Source organism: Nansenia antarctica (genome assembly GCF_963989245.1).
Source record: "Nansenia antarctica genome assembly, chromosome: 1".
NCBI classification, from domain to species: domain Eukaryota; kingdom Metazoa; phylum Chordata; class Actinopteri; order Argentiniformes; family Microstomatidae; genus Nansenia; species Nansenia antarctica.
Window position 1 is genome coordinate 74886999 of NC_137674.1, and position 17222 is coordinate 74904220.

The 17222-nt window shown below is 47.7% G+C and overlaps 1 protein-coding gene across 1 annotated transcript in view; it reads left to right on the forward strand.

Moving 5' to 3' along the window:
• mtmr10 (myotubularin related protein 10) overlaps positions 1 to 16921 on the forward strand; it is a 28416-nt gene extending 11495 nt beyond the window's left edge. The window contains exons 3-16 of the mRNA XM_080550240.1: positions 663 to 799; positions 2337 to 2409; positions 3991 to 4133; positions 7689 to 7782; positions 10875 to 11022; positions 11524 to 11611; positions 11940 to 12028; positions 12516 to 12646; positions 13490 to 13559; positions 13913 to 13983; positions 14982 to 15154; positions 15376 to 15507; positions 15657 to 15839; positions 16095 to 16921. Coding sequence (XP_080406366.1) covers positions 663 to 799; positions 2337 to 2409; positions 3991 to 4133; positions 7689 to 7782; positions 10875 to 11022; positions 11524 to 11611; positions 11940 to 12028; positions 12516 to 12646; positions 13490 to 13559; positions 13913 to 13983; positions 14982 to 15154; positions 15376 to 15507; positions 15657 to 15839; positions 16095 to 16712 — 2150 coding nt within the window. The 3' untranslated portion in view covers positions 16713 to 16921. The remainder of the gene's footprint in view (positions 1 to 662; positions 800 to 2336; positions 2410 to 3990; positions 4134 to 7688; positions 7783 to 10874; positions 11023 to 11523; positions 11612 to 11939; positions 12029 to 12515; positions 12647 to 13489; positions 13560 to 13912; positions 13984 to 14981; positions 15155 to 15375; positions 15508 to 15656; positions 15840 to 16094) is intronic.
• Positions 16922 to 17222: the final 301 nt, after the last annotated feature.

Sequence of the window (17222 nt, forward strand, 5' to 3'; positions counted from 1 at the left end):
GTTAGCGAGTGATTCATACGATGGCTACAAAACCAGTTGGGCTCGGTGGATAAAAGAGAACCAATATATGGACATACTTTACTTTATTATGAGAGAGAAATACAAACCTCTTTTGGTTTTATGTGAAGTTTCAGAAAATAAATCGCAATAGTCAAACAAAGAATGTTTTGTTTCTTGACTTTGAGTAGAGCAACATTCCACACTTCTATCTGTGCAATATCCTTAGCTTAGTATTAGCGAGGACAGCACAGCAGCATCATATCGATGGGAGAGAGAGGTATAGATATCCAGCTACGGTCCTTATATTACACAAATAATGTGTTAACAAAAAGTGTTAACAGAGTGAAATGTTGCTTTAAGAGTTGCAACAGCCACTCACTATATTACCTCTGTTGAAGTTCCAGCATACTTGATACGACCTGACACCTTGCATTACATTTCCAAGTTTTCATCAACAACTAAAATGTGTTGAGTTTTTGTTGACCAAAGCTAAGAAGGATAAAAACGACTAAATGGGACTAAAACCAAATGTGCATTTTCAACTATAGACTAAGACCAAGACTAAATCTAAAATAGCTGCCAAAATGAACACTGCTATGAAACTCTTTGTGGGTTTTTTTCAAGCCCGGTGGTTGATGTGACTTCCTCTTTCTGATCGCCAGGGGAGATTGTGGTGAACGAGGTGAATTTTGTGAGGAAATGCATCGGTGCAGACAGCAGCCATGACGACCTATGGGGGAAGCTGATATGTACCAACTTTAAGGTTTCTTTCATCACCCACGATGCCCTTCCCAAGCAGGTATGGTATGCACCATGCTTCTCCCCGCACACAAATATGACTAGCTCCTCAGTACGCTTTGCCTGACCTAGATGAAGCGTTTAGGGCCCTATTATGCACTTCATAAGTCTTAAGCAATAAGACGAGGCGGTAGATCTAAATTTAAGACGTGGAGGCGTGGTCAAGGCCACTTTGCTATTATGCGTGCGGTAGTGGGCGCCTAAAACCCGGCGCTAAGCAAAGAAATTAGTCATGGGTGTGTTTTGGGCGTCTTCTCAATCAACCCAATCAGCGTGCCAGGTGCCATTCCCTTTAAGAACCGGCTGCGTTAAGTCATTAGCGCTATGCTATTATGGAAGTCCTAAGAAGGAGGTCAGCGCGCTTCTCTGCCTCTCCCTTCTGAAATAAAGCATTTATACTGTGACCGTAATTGACGTCTTGCCGTGGAGCCACGTGCGTGTTCATGTGTGCCCACATGCATGCGCAAACCGCGGAGGCGCGCTCGTGTTTCAAAACGTGCATGAAGTCTAAACTTAAGAACTTTTCAAACCACTTCTTAGCGCTAGGAGCAAAGTCAGATCGCATAATAGCAGGGGCGCCTAGTGCACTTCATTAACATATGAACACTCCCACAATGAGTAATATATGCACGGGAGTATTACGTCTTATGTGTGGGCGCCTATCGACACCGGCATAATAGCAGTAGCGCGTATGAAGCGCATAATAAGGGTGGCGGTAGGTCTTAACCTGGCGGTGCGTCTTAATTAAGACTTAAGACGGCAAGTTAAGAAGTGCATAATAGGGCCCATAGTCTTAGACTAAAAGCCATCTTCAATGGACTGAGGGCTTGGTTTAATCTGTGTCTGGGGGAGCTAGCTCTATATGTTTACAGATGAGTTTATTATAGGTTTATTGACAGAGGTGTGGCCAAGATTGGCACATCTGAAGCGGCATGTGGGTTAGGCCTGTTGCCTGGTTTGTAGGACACTTCTCTGGACTAGTGTCAGCTTTCAGGGTTTTATATAACCTCCCACCCTGTTCTTTACACCACCCCGTGCTTTACACCACCTGTTTTGTGTTAAGCTTGTTTTGAGTTTTTTTTAAATACCTCTTAAACAACTTAAGAGAGTTATCCCAGACCTGATTACTTGAGAGTTTTAAAACTGAAAGTTTATGTGACTCACAAGCGTGTGATTTACTTGGAGAAGTCCTAGCCAGGTAGCCTTGAATCTCAAAACGGCGGTTTTGCCTTATCAGTTCAGTAAGCTAACTCTCAGATTCACAGTCTTCCATTGTTAATGATCTCCACACATCAGCTGATACAGGTTGTTGATGTGTTAACCATTACGTGTCTCAGAATGCAGCCAAAAATCCAGTATCATCAATTTCTTGACATATCCGGTTGGGTCAAATACTCTGTGATGAGCAGTTCGTAGCATGTGCTAGGATGTGATCCCACTCAGTTCAAGTCTAACAGTTTGCTCTGTCCTGACCTTTACCCCGGGCGGCCTCCCTGCCGTACATCCGTCACTAACCTGCTGGCCTCTTCCCCCCACAGAGGTTCCAGGTTGCCAACCGGCTGCTTGGAGAGCACGACGTTCCCTTGGCGTGCGTGGAGCAGGTGGTGACAGGTAAGACCGTGGTGACACCATCTTCACTTACATGCGGTGAAGGTAAAACCACCCAAACACATAGGCCTGATACGCATTCTCTACCAAAACATAACCAGAACTCAATGTAGGGTAGCTTACTCCTACAACATTGGCAGTACCCCTGTGTCCAAAAACAAAGTACAGTATAGGTGTTTCATAGCCAGTGTAAAAAAATAATTAAATAAAAATAAATAAATAAACGTGCTACCCCCAACCAGTCTGTCCCTATGAGACACTGTCAATTCCCGTATACACAACTTCTTGGATACAGCTGCAAGAAAGGGGGAAACAAATTAAACTTTTTATTTTTTTTAGGCTGTTGAATTATGAATGCACAATGATCAGGTTGTGCTCTCCCCTCTTTGAAAATACCCTTTTTAAATGTTTTTTTAATGCTTTTGTCTGGTCGCTGAGGGACTAACGTGAACTCTAGATACAACCCAACCCCTTCTGGCTGACCCCCCCAGACTCCCTGTGTATGTTTGACTGGCACATCCTCCACGAGGCTGTCATTAGACACACACCATTGACTAGAACCGGTTGAGGAGGCTGGCTGCCTTGCTGCTCCCCCCGGGATGCTGAGTCTGTTTGATGAGGTCATCCCCCAGGCGCAGGGCCACGGTGGACAGCCTGGTCAGGATTAACCGTGTTAGCGGAGCTCATAGCCTCTCCCTCTCTGCTGACACGGCCTCGGCCGCGGGGCTGTTGTGCTGAGCTGATAGAGCATGAAGCTGTGTTTTCCTCTGTCTGCGCACCCTCAACAAAGGTCCTTTATGAGAGCCCTGGCTTGGCAAAAACACTCAGGTCATTTCAGCTCTCGCCTGTCTTATTGGCGAGTGCTCCACAACTCTGAAAATGGGAAAAATAGCTAGCTATGGCTGGCGGTGGGGGAACAGGCCCAGGGTGCAGTGGAATTGATCCCCTTCTGGTTCTAAGATCATTTTCATTCCAATGCACCTTCCCTTCTCCAGGCTAGAGTGGAAATGTTAGTCTTGTGAGCCACTGAGAATCGTTTCACCAGATGTGAAAGGCTATTTGAGGAAGCTCATCATTATAATTGAAAGAATTGTTTATTTTTAGATATTAACGTCAAATGTATTTCCCGTCATGTCACGGCGTGCAGTTTTGACACTCAAAATGAAGTTTCCTCATTTATTTCTTGACAGCTGAGAGCCACAAACTGGGGAATCAGTTTCAGTTCCTCTTCTATTGAGCTACTGTTATGGCCCGTAGTGACCATAGATACTATGCCTGTCTACCCAACATGCATCCATGCTCACTTCCCTTATTGACTAGATCTCTCTAGTATTCCTTTCACTCTAATAATCAATGGCACCGGTATTTTGTTGTGTGTTTATTTCTTGACAGCTGAGAGCCGCAAACTGGGGAATTTGTTTCATTTCTCTCTTCTATCGAGTTACTGTTATGGCCCGTTGTGACCATGGATACGCCTGTCTTTACCAAAGACGCTCACTTCCCTTTCTGACTGGATCTCTCTACTCCTCCTCTGGCCCTGATAACAATGGGACCGGCCTTTTGTTGTGTGTTTGTCCTCCTCAGTGAACGATGCCAAGGGGAAGCAGAAGATTCTGGGGTCCAACCAGAAGCTGAAGTTTAATCCCACTGAGCTCATCCTCTACTGCAAGGACTTCCGCATCATCAGGTTCCGCTTCGACGAGGCCGGACCCGAGAGCGCCAAGAAGGTGTGTGTTTGTGCGTGCGTGTGGGTGTGTGGGTGTGTGGGTGGGTGGGTGTGTGGGTGTGTGGGTGGGTGTGTGGATGGGTGGGTGTGTGGATGGGTGGATGGGTGGGTGTGTGGGTGGGTGGTTGGGTGTGTGTATGGGTGATGGTGGTTCAGAACAAAATGGAGACCGTTTGTGCAAAACACCATAAGCAGACATTGATGTTGACAGTTGAGTTGAACCCCCGGGGTTAGATAACAGCCGTCTAGCGTGGTAATCCTCCAACCCCAGATCACGGCCGTAGTGGATTAGTTTCTAAGAGGATTCTCAGTTAAGTTACTGTGGCATTCGTCGACTGTCAGTATAGCTGTTCCCAAAAGTCTGTGACTGTCAAATGTGGATGTTTTACCACACGATTTAAGTTTCTAAGTCCCGTTATTTAAGTATGATAGCAAACATGCTGGCGAGGTCTCTAGTTAATCCTTAATTTAAGATTAATACAAATGTCATGAGTAGGCCCATATCTGTCTGCCATGTTCTCTCCTCTCCCAACCAACCAAACTGCTCCTCACTGAATCAGAGAAGTAAGGAGGTCCTCGAGTGACTCCTTGGAACCCTTTAAGGCTATGTATTCTGGCCTGTCCCCTCCAGGAACTTGCCCCTCTCTGTCCTCCCTTCTCTCCTCTCTACTCTACCCTTCTACCCTCCATTCCTCTTCTCCCCTCTCCATACCTCTCCAGCCCTCTTCAACCCCCTCCTCCCCTCCTCCCCTCTCCACCCTGCTGTGTGTCTCACTGTTCAGGGGGATTAGAGTCTACTCGGCTGGCACTTGTTCTTTCATCCTCCCTTCCCATCTGGCTGCCAGAGAGCCTAAGATAGGGCTACAATTAGCTCTGACTTTCCAAGAAACACCAAGGGGGCAGAGGGTTCTCTCTACTACCCTCTGCTGACATTTCTAACTCATTGTCCTGCAAGCTAGTGTTGCTGTACAACATTCTTGGACTTGATATTCTCATGCCCTTCTAGGGTTCTGTTCCCCATTCGCTGGTATTTCTAAAGTCAGACAATGTAGTCATGGAGATTGCGTAGATCCTCACACAGGATGACTCAGTCCGCGTACTCGCTTGTAGCGCTGTACAACAGCTACGGTTGTCCCGGCAACGGCAAAAACGTAATGTGAAACGAACATTCCACATCATGACTCGTGACTCATCTCTCCTAGCGGTAGGTTCTAGTCACAGATGTCTCCTTCCTCAGAGTGGAGCCAAACCTCCGCTTCAGAGTGCCGGTATGTGAGGAATGACCGTTAGTTATGGGCTAAGGTGCGTTGGCTAACGATTTTGTTTACCTCAGTGCGTGTTTTTGTTAGTTTTTTGTTGTTGTAAGAGGGAAGAACGGCTTCCCTCCTTACGGCAGCTCAGCCAACAGAGTAACAGCCCTGGTGACTGCCTGGAGTTGTGAACCCCACCTGCCCTGTGGGCCTGTTTAGCTCACGCTGGTGAGGAGGCTGTGTGCAGGGAGGAGAGTGGTCGCAGAGTAGCGGGTGAGTGGGTGGTTGACGAGAGTTTAGGGAGGAGGAGGGGGCAGGGGGGGGAGGGAGGCGGGTGTATGTGTAGACAGGCAAAGTGTCACTCTGGAAGGAACCTGCCAGCCCTTGGGAACATGTAAAGACCGGATAGGCAGCTTTAAAAGGCACCACAAAAAAAAGAAAAAAAAGAAAACCCATAGGGAACAAAAAGTCCATTCAGCCCTCAACATTCTGATCACTCCACAAACACAGATGCTGTTGCACGGCAGGTTCCGTTCCAGAGCTCTGTGCCAGCAGCAGGCAGGGCGTGGGCTGGGACTGGAAGTGAATTTATAATCTGTGTTGTGTGGAGGAGAAGGCCTGGCTGCAAGAGCTCTCAGCACCTCCACCTCAGCCCTCAGCATGGCCGTGACCGGGCGACCGCAGGAGATCTCCCTGACAGCCTGCCGCTCCTGTGCACACAGCCAGGCCTTAGATCTCCAGCCGGAGGGCATGATGGTGCAAGGCCACATGAGAGCAATTTATATCAGAGATAGAGGGGGGGGGGATGTACGGCAGGTTGGGCGACTTGGAGCCCCTCTATACTCACCTGAAAGATATAGAGCTACGACTTTCCCCATCAACAGCACCTGACTATTCATATCGCCTCTTTATATCAACAGTGATGTCAACACCACCACCTCCACCACTGTTGAATAACCCATAACAAAATACGGTTTGCTGTGTCTCGTGCACTGTTATGACAGCAAGCTCTGGGTTTTTGGAAGCTGTCTGCTGTTTACGGTCGAACAGGGCAATTGTAAGCCTTGCCGGAATGGGTGTTTTTGCAGTAAGGATTTGATGGGAATAGTAAAGAGTGGGGTTTAACTGGCCTCCCTGGCTCCCTGTCCCTCTGTATGGGACCCAGTGTAATTACTGTGTAGAGCTAAACCAGGGCTCTCCCCTTGTTTTTCTTTGTGACATATGGAATGGAGCCCGTCTATAATAGCTTATTATATTGAAGGAAATTGCACAGTTGGAGGCAGCAGTCCGTCTCAGACGCATGCACACACACGCATTACACACACACACACACACACACACACACACACACACACACACGCACATACACACGCATGACCACAAGAGTTCCCGGGGTCCTCTGTGTTGGTGGCAGCCCGTCCACTGAAAGAACAGCATTGTGTGTGATTCTGTAACGCTGCCACTGACAGAAAGCTCCACACGCTAGCCTCAGCCATGTCCCAGGAGCAATAGGCTTTCTGCTTTCCTAGCCGTCTGGTAAATGAGAGCCTGCCACACTTAGGTCTTAGAGCTCAGAGCTACTTTGTTAACCTGACCCAGGATACACTTGAATGAATACATGAGTATTTAATGGCCGCAGTATTTCTAAATGTTTTTTTCTTTTGTTTTGATTTTAAATGTGTGTTTTTATGAGAAATGGGAGACGGACGGACGAATGAATGTCTGAGTCGCTCACTTCAAGCACTAGAAATGAAATACAGCACATGTGGTTACGTTATTCATTATATTCATGGGTCAAGTTAAGATTGACAATCAATGGTTTTACTGCACTTCCCAGAGAGTGTGTATCGACCTGCCAAGGTGCACAAAAGATGAGTAAGTGCTTCGGCTGTTCAGAACGTCTTGGCTAAATAATAAATCCTGCACTTTAAAACAGTGGGGTTTTGTAGCGAATGTAGTGGTCCCCTCGTAGCCAAGACACAGCTTGAAGTGTTATTGAATGTTTCCAAGGAGGCCCCCGTAGCCTCCTGCCAAGAACAGCCAGAACACCAAACGAATCAAACACAAGCCTGGAAACAGGTGAACAGGAACACGCACTGGCCAGGCCCGGCCTTCCCTACGTACTCACAATAAAACACCACAGTCTGTTGATGATGGTGATGAATGACTGGTATTGTGTGGTTAAATGGTTCCAGTAGACTTTGCTTTCCCCCTGGGGATTGGATTGTGTACGTTTTAGTCTGTACCTGTTCCTTCCTTTTGAAGTCATGTTGTGCTGGGTGTGCGGCCCCACCCTGTCTTTGCAGGTCTGCCTGGCCATCGCCCACTACTCCCAGCCCGCCGATCCCCAGCTGCTGTTTGGGTTCGAGTACGTGGGGAAGCGCTACTACGGATCCTCAGGTATATAGTATTATTATAACGCTGCCTCCTCGTCCTCCTGGGTGGTGAAGAAGCCTTGTATTCTGACACACCCTATCTTGTCTTGCCCTGCGTCTTTGCCCGGGGTAGCTACCAATACCATCCCCGTGTCCTGACATGTGAGATGCCACAGGCAACGTGCTTTATGTGATTTACAGTGTGTGTGTGTGTGTGTGTGTGTGTGTGTTTGTGTGTGTGTGTGTGTGTGTGAGAGAGTGTGAGATTAAAAAAATCGATTTCCCGATTCTGAATCGATCTTCATTGAATGAGCGATTATCGATTCATAAATCCTGAGATCGATCTTTCATGCATTTTCCTGCTTGCAGCTTCAACCGAGATCTCGTGGCCAGATCTCACACTACAAGAATTTATCATATCTCACGCAACGAGAGGTCAGGGACACTCAAGTCACCACCAGGCTTAAAGGCAGATGTCTGGGTGCATTTTGCATGTACAAATTATGACGATAGAGATGAGCAGGACAAAAGCAAAGCCATATGCAAGCTGTGCGCAGTGGAAGTTACATTTTGTGGAAACACCACAAACCTACGGAACCACTTATTGAGGCATCACCCTGACGTGAAACATCCGAAACAAGCCTCGCTGATAAAGACGTTTGGTTGCAAATTACAATAAAATTCTCCGCGTGCCCAACAAATTACCGAGGCTGTAGCAAATTTTATTTGCAAGGATATACGCCCGTACAGCTTTGTCGAAAACGCTGGCTTTCGAAGCCTCGTCAGTGTACTAGAACCACGCTACGTGTTACCGACACGCAAACAGTTGAGTGAAGTGATAGTCCCAGACATGTCCGCGCAGGTGAAACGTGACATCGCAACTTCACTTCAGCCAGCAGAGAGTTGCCATAACGTGTGCAGGGCTTAAAGTTCTCCGGCACGGTGCCGGATTTCCGGCGCGGGGGAATTTTGAGCAATTAAAAAAAAGAAAATCACATGCTATTTGTTTACATCGTAATTTAAAGAGTCATCTTCAGCAAAGAGACAGTTCCGCCTACCAATGGTATCACATTGCTCAAGCCAACCAACGACTTCTAGCCAATCGGCGCCGAAGAGAACTGGTCTCGCGACCCAGGACGCTTGAGAACGTTTACCTCAGAAAGACCCGAGACTCATTTGAGAGCAGCGGAGACCAACGGTCGCACCTAGTAAGTAGAAAAGGAAATATGCTATAGTTACAGGGTAATATGCTATAGTTATTATACATTATTATGTATTAAACAGGGTAATATGCTATAGTTATTCATTGTACAAGGGCAATGCCCGGCTGTGTTGTCACGACCGCAACAAAATCTAGTTAGTCAGCTTGTCGACGGTTGACAGCACACAGCTAACTACTAGCTAATCTATCTACTACATAGCCACCAACGCAGGGTGGCTATATATACATATACTGTATATAGTATAGTATATAGTATAGTAGTGGGAAGAAGGTTATTGCTCGACATGCCTCAGATCCCGGTCACCAAGCTTCGGTTCGAGCGCTTGCTCATACAACAACCTTGCCGGGAGCGACGGCGACAGGTATCTTCAATGACCGACCATGTTTGCGAGCAAAAGATCTGAGTGTGCGCGTTTATAGCTGAACATGATCTGTCTTTCACAATGGCTCAGCCACTCGTCGATTTGTGCAATAAGCTATCAGAAGACAAAAGTGCACTGACAAAGCTGTCCGTTTCCAATAAGCACGCCAGCTATTTAAAAACATGGCCTTGCCCCGGAATTTAAAAAACGGCTGTGTGAGAAGCTCAAAAAAGCAACGTTTTCAATGAATATCGACGAAGCTACTAATCTTAACATGGACAAAATCCTCAATGTCCTTGTTCGATTTTTTGATGATGATCTGGCCAAAGTAACAACACAACACCTAGCCAGCAGGAAAGTAAACATCGCCAACTCGTCAGCCCTCATGCATGACTGGTCACTAGTCATCAGTATTCTACTTGATGGAGATCTATTGATCTATTGTTTTAGTGATAGTGGCTTAATAAGTGATGCAATCAGTTTGGCCTTAAGTGATTTAATCAGTTTGTGACCCCCCCTCCCCAAGAAAAAGTTTCAGGCACAGGATTTTTTCCCACTTTAAGCCCTGCGTGTGACAGCTGGACATCCAGAACAATGGACTCGTACCTGACAATCACTTGCCACTTTATCAGCGAGGCTTGTTTCGGATCCGCTTTTCCATGTTTCACGTCAGGGTGATGCCTCAATAAGTGGTTCCGTAGATTTGTGGTGTTTCCACGAACTTATTGTTACTGTATACTACAGTATTTTAATAATCATTGATGTTTATTCCTGAATAAAATCTTCCAATCTCCAAAAAGTGAGGAAGCAGTAATGAAGGGCTTTAGTTTCATGGACATTATGGTTTACAATGTGTTTTTTTGTTCCCCAAAAAACCCTCATCTATTGCACTATTTTCATTTGAGTTTTGCACATTTTTATTTTGTATATAACATATATATATATATATATATTATGCAAATAAGCTATTTGAGACAGTCCTGAGGGATATGTGATGTCTTGTTTACCGATAGGCTATGTTTGTAGCCCCTTTATTTACACTGGCTGCAGTAAAGCACGTTAAAAAGCACTTTTTGTAGTGTCTGATTTAGCAAAATGTTGGTCAATGATGTTCATTTATGTTCCAATAAGAAGTACATTCATGTAACTGCTTTGGAGTCAATTCTTAATGTAAACATTGATATGTTTAACAATGCTACATGTTATAGGGTTCCTTGAACCATTTATAGCATTAGTTCTGAGAATCTCTTCATATTCTCTTCAATTGATATTGTAACTAAATCGAATCGTAATCGAATCGAATCGTGAATCGAATCGAATCGGGAGCTGTGAATCGGAATCGAATCATTTTGGGAAATCAGTGGCGATACCCAGCCCTAGTGTGTGAGAGTGTGAGAGAGTGTGTGTGTGTGTGCGTGCGCGTAAGAAGAGTGAGATGCTGCGTGTGACAGCTGAGGCCTGAGTGTGTGTGCGTCTGTCTTGCGGGGGCCTGTTCTGCCCGTTCTGCCCGTGCTCACTGGTCCGTGTCTCCAGGGGAGAGGGTGAACGGCGTGGACCCCGGAGGAGGGCTGCAGACCCCCCTGTTCGACCGGCCGTCCGAATGGGACAGAGAGATCAAGAGGACGGGCGCAGCGGAGTGGAGGGTGTGCTCCATCAACGAGGGCTACGCTGTCTCACCCAGGTGGGGTTACCTAGGTTACCTACTATGCTGTCTCACCCAGGTGGGGTTACCTAGGTTACTGGTAGTTTAAGAGGAGGGGTCGGGACGCTGTGTCAGAGCTCATTTCAAAATGACATCATGGATTATTACCGATTTACTGATTTTTTTGGTTTATGATTAACATAGCTCATTAAAGCCACATAATCCTCATTCGGGCAGAATTGTATAGCACTTTACACTTACATAATAGCTTCCACTGGAACCTAAAATGCTGTAGATTTATTTTTTTCAGTTGTATTCATGGAAATGTGACAGCTGCACTTTACACTACTGGGAAATGAGGTTCAGAACTTTGGTCATTTGGGCCAACATTCACAATTGCCTGTGGTTCACACGGCATCTAATGTATTTGTTGATAACTTATTACGTTAGCCTTTTGCCCCTGGAGTTCATGGGTGTAATGCATATTTCTCTCTATCTCTCTCTCTCCCCTCCTCTCACCCCCCCCCCCCCCCCCCCCAGTCTTCCAGAGTACTTTGTGGTCCCGGTGTCCCTGGCTGATCAGGACCTAAAGCAGTACTTATGTTTCTTCACTGCTCACCGCATCCCTGTGAGTGCCCAAACAGTTTTGTCCCTGTTAGATTTTAGCACACACACACAAAACAACTATAGATTAATAAAAGCCTTTTACACCGTTTCCAGTATTCCCTAGGTAGAATGTATCTGTGAAATATTTATGATTTCGACAGGTTAAGTGCTTTTTAGATGAGTATCTGTGTATTAGAGCGTGCTTGAGTGAGTGCGAGTGTGAGTGTGTGTGTGTGTGTAAGAAGAGTAAGATGCTGTGTGTGACAGCTGAGGCCTGACTGTGTGTGTGTGTGTGTGTGTGTGTGTGTGTGTGTGTGTGTGTGTGTGTGTGTGTGTGTGTTTCGCCCTAGTTGTGGTGCTGGAACCACCCCAATGGGAGTGCCCTGGTGCGCATGGCCAGCATCAGTGACCCACTGCAGCAGAGGAAGCTGGACCAGAGGTACAGAAACACCAGAGAATACAACACTCCTTATCCTCTCATTCAGTGAACATCGGCTGTCTAGCTGTAGAGTACATTTATTGTGAGCTATCTTCCCTGCCTTATTAACGTTTTGATTTAAGGCATGATTTGAGGCATGACAAATGACGAATATAATCGATCGTTAAGATTTATTTTTGTTGACGTGTTCATGCAGTTATTGTTTACCTCAATCATGTGTTTTCAATTTTCCATCACATATCCCATTAGTATGTCACATATCCCATTAGTATGTCACATATCCCATTAGTATGTCACATATCCATTAGTATGTCACATATCCCATTAGTATGTCGGCACTGATTTATTGTTTTGGCATAACTGATGAGCAGCTCATGTCGCCAAAAGTGGAACCAGATTTGGACATGTTCTCAGCACCAAAGAGAAGCAAACAAACTCCAACATAAAAGCAGTCCTCAAAGGCCTCCTGTTGCTCTTCCTCTGGTAGGATCTGCAGTGCCGTTACAAAGAGCCACCCACAGCGCAGCGACGTGCTCCGGTCAGACCTGGACAAGAGCCTCCCCAACATCCAGGACATCCAGGCTGCCTTCGTCAAAGTGCGCCAGATATGTGTCATCGGTGAGTTTTCCAAAAGCGACTTACAATTACGAATTACAGAGACATTCCCCCTGTACTGGAGTAGCTGAGGGCTATGTGCCTTACTCAAGGTCAAGGGCAACACTAGTGGTGGTGTTTCAGGTGGGATTTGAACTCACCACCCTCCGATCGCCAGTCTAACTTCACTATCCACTAGACCACCACTACCCCCCAGTTACTACCTAGACCACCACTACCGCCCAGATCACCACTACTACTACTACTAGATCACCACTACCCCCCAGTTACTACCTAGACCACCACTACCCCCCAGATCACCAGTACTACTACTACTAGATCACCACTACCCCCCAGTTACTACCTAGACCACCACTACCGCCCATTTACTACCTAGACCACCACTACCCCCCAGATCACCACTACTACTACTACTACTACTACTACTACTACTACTACTACTAGACCACCACTACCCCCCAGTTACTACCTAGACCACCACTACCCCCCAGTTACTACCTAGACCACCACTACCCCCCAGTTACTACCTAGACCACCACTACCCCCCAGATCACCACTACTACTACTACTACTACTACTACTACTACTACTACTAGACCACCACTACCCCCCAGTTACTACCCCCAGAGTTACTTCACACCTGCCATCAGAGGAGATGGAATCAATCAATCTATCCAACTTAATTTTTACAGTTCGTTTTTTTTTTCTTTACAACGTGTAAGTCTTCGAAAATCTAGTACAATCCAAAGCTGGAGGAATTAATTTGACCGAATGCCATTCTTTGGAACGGCCCTGTGAAGTGTTGTGAGTTTGAAATCTCTTGCGGCTTGTTTTGTTTCTGTGCAGAGCCCTTTGAGGAGTCTGAGGAGAAGTGGCTGTCGTCCATGGACGGCTCTCGCTGGCTGGAGTATGTCAGGTATGTACAAACATCTAGACACCACTGGTGTGGCTCAGCCCCCGGTCTGGCCTGGCAGCGCTACTGTCCCACACAGGTCTAATTTAGACAAGTTCTGGACTTGAGGAATGCTCCATCTGGATCCCTCTCTGCCCTCTGCTGTGTATATATTAACCCTTATATTTACACCACTTTTTCTTTCTTTTTTTAATGAAGAGGCGTTTGTCGATGGAGCAGGCACTGTCATTTTGGTTGTGCGTACATCTTGGTCAGTGGGGATGATTGTTGGATTTAGGAGCTGTATGAGTAAATGAGGCATATTTGTATGTATGTACAGTAAAGTTAATAGTGTCCACCCACTCTCCTGGCTACAGGGCCTTCCTGAAGCATGCAGCCGAGGTAGTCTACTGGCTGGAAGGAAAACATGCATCTGTCATTCTGCAAGGTATGGAAAGATATTCCACTGTCTTTTATTCGTTTTATAGTCTCCCTGTCTCCCTGTCTGCCTCTCTGCCTGTCTGTCTCTCTGCCTGCCTGTCTCTCTGTCTCTCTGTCCGTCTCCCTGTCTGCTTGTCTGTCTCACTGCCTGTCTTTCTCTCTGCTTGTCTGTCTCTCTGCTTGTCTGTCTGTCTCTCTGCCTGCCTGTCTCTCTGCTTGCCTGTCTCTCTGGTAAATAAAATGGTAAATGGACTGACTTATATTTATATATAGCACCTTATTCCAAAGCGCTTTTTTATTCACCCATTCACACACACATTCACACACCAATAGCAGCAAGCTACCATGCAAGGTGCCGGCCCACTCATTGGGAGCAATTTGGGGTTCAGTGTCTTGCCCAAGGACACTTTCACATGTGGCCAGCCAGGGTTCGAACCGCCGATCCGCCAACCTTGCGATCATAAGACGGCTCTACCTCCTGCACCACAGCCGCCCCTCTCTGCCTGCCTGTCTGTCTGCCTGTCTGTCTCTCTGCTTGCCTGTCTCTCTGCCTGCCTGTCTCTCTGCCTGCCTGTCTCTCTGCCTGCCTGTCTCTCTGCCTGTCTGTCTCTCTGCCTGTCTGTCTCTCTGCCTGCCTGTCTCTCTGCCCGCCTGTCTCTGCCTGCCTGTCTCTCTGCCTGCCTGTCTCTCTGCCTGCCTGTCTCTCTGCCCGCCTGTCTCTCCTGTCTGCCTGTCTCTCTGCCCGCCTGTCTCTCTGCCTTCCTGTCTCTCTGCCTGTCTGTCTCTCTGCCTGTCTGTCTCTCTGCCTGCCTGTCTCTCTGCCTGTCTGTCTCTCTGGCTGTCTGTCTCTCTGCTTGTCTGTCTCTCTGGCTGTCTGTCTCTCTGGCTGTCTGTCTCTCTGCTTGTCTGTCTCTCTGCCTACCTGTCTCTCTGCCTGCCTGTCTCTCTGCCCGCCTGTCTCTCTGCCTGCCTGTCTCTCTGACGGTGCGTGTCCCTGGTGTACAGAGGAGGAGGACAGGGACCTGAGCTGCGTGGTGTCCTCCCTGGTTCAGCTGATGTTGGACCCTCACTTCCGCAGCCTGACGGGCTTCCAGAGCCTGGTGCAGAAGGAGTGGGTGATGGCGGGCCACCGCTTCCTGGACAGGTGCAACCACCTGAAGAAGAACGACAAAGAGGAGGTAGGCACTCCACACGTCCAGCCATGGGGTTTTCTGTGAATCCCTCATACACTGTTTTGGTTCCCAGTTAATTGTTAATCTATCTCTCCCTCCCTCTCTCCCTCCCTCCCTCCCTCCCTCCCTCCCTCCCTCTCTCTCTCTCTCTCTCTCTCCCTCTCTCTCTCTCTGTTCGTTCTTTCCAGTCTCCTCTGTTCCTGCTCTTCCTGGACTGCGTGTGGCAGATGATGAACCAGTACCCAGCAGCGTTTGAGTTCACAGAGACGTACCTGACGGTGCTGAGTGACAGCATGTGGGTCCCCGTATTCAGCACCTTCCTCTTCAACTGCCCCCAGCAACGCGCTGAGCACAGCATGGTGAGGACACACACACATCACACACACACACACACACACACATCACAAACACACACATTTATTTACACACACACACACACACACAAGCTTGGATGCAGCTTTGTGTGTGTGGTATAAATACATCCAGTATGCCTGCCTCTCCTCCACAGGACTTTGCCAGGAGTAAGAGCATCCCCCTGGGGGAGGAGAAGGCCCTGCGCTTCCCTCCCGTCTGGGACTGGTCCCAGCAGTTCACCCTCAGAGACCAGGCCCTCTTCAACAACCCCATGTATGTTGGCAAGGGCGCCACCTGTGTGCAGAACGGTGCAGTGAAGACGTTCAGACGCACCAAGGTCAGTTGACTCTCTCTCTCTCTCTATCTCCCTCTGATGATGCAAACAAATGTCATGATGAAAGAGAGGTTAGTTCTTTAAGAGTTGATGTAAATGACGGCTCATTTTTTATTTTGAGCTCTTTTTTTTTTTTTAGGATCACAAGGGACTTGACTTGAAGACCAACATGTCCTTTCCTTTCCTGACCTTTTTGATCAACACTATTCACAGTGAATGTGTGAATTGATATTGTGTGTGTGTTCCTCCCTCTAGCAGAGGAACTACAGCTCCACGCTGCGAGGGAGGCCCTCCGCCCTGCTGAACGGACTGATGGACGGCCACGACACCCTCCCCCGGAGGAACTCCCTGGTACTGCGGCTGAAGCCTGAGTTCTCCCAGCTCAGGGAGGTGATCGAGAGCCCCTCGGAGCGCTTCCTGAGGGACTGGTTCTCCAGGCCGGCGGACCTGCAGGGCCTGCTCCTCCCCCAGCTCCTGCCCTCCCACCTGGCCCTGTGGAGGCTCTACTTCCTCCGCTGGGTCCCCGAGGCCCGCATCCCCCAGGGCGGCCCCGTCACGGCCTATCACAAGGTCTCCCAGCTCGCCGATGAGATCGCGATGCTGCAGAGCCAGCTGAGGCAGTACAAGGGGGCCACCCCGGGCAACACTCCGGCCTCCACCCCCAGCGGCCCCCCGTCAGACCAAAGCAAGATGTACTTTAAGGCCGGCTCCCCCCACACCCCCTCCAAGGCCCCAGAGTACCTCAGCTCCTCCTTCCCCTTCTCCCCCGTGGGAAACCTGTGCCGCCGCAGTATCCTGGGCACCCCCCTCAGCAAGTTCCTGAACGGAGCAAAGATTTGGCTCTCCACTGAAACTCTGGCCAGCGAGACACTGTGAGGTCCCCCCAGCGAAGGCCTGGCCTCAGCCTCTGAGTGAAGTGTGGTGGCAGGTTGACTTGATTGAATGTGATGTGGCCGTTTTTGTTTCGTTTTGTTACTCAAGATTATTCGTCTTTGCTCAAATCGCACATTTCTTCAGGGTTTTGCTAGGGTTTCTCTCTGTAGGTAGCCGATTATTGATTTCAATTTCACTTTTTACTTTTAGTACATTAATAGAATGTTGGCGTTATGATTTTTGAGTGACATTGATGTAGCGCTTATGACACTTTTAGGAGGGGGGAAAAGGAGGTATGAGGAGTTAAATCTGTGGTAGACATTTTCTTATATTTGTATCATTTGATATAGGTTAGTTTTATTGTTAGAGATACCTTCTGGTAAGGTACTGCATTAAATCTATTAACATTAATAGTAACCAAATTAATGAGTAGTGAAAGACAGACAGACAGACAGAGAGGGCTATGTTCTTTTAGTCATTTTTCCAGGAAATGGTCATCAATCATGTAATGCA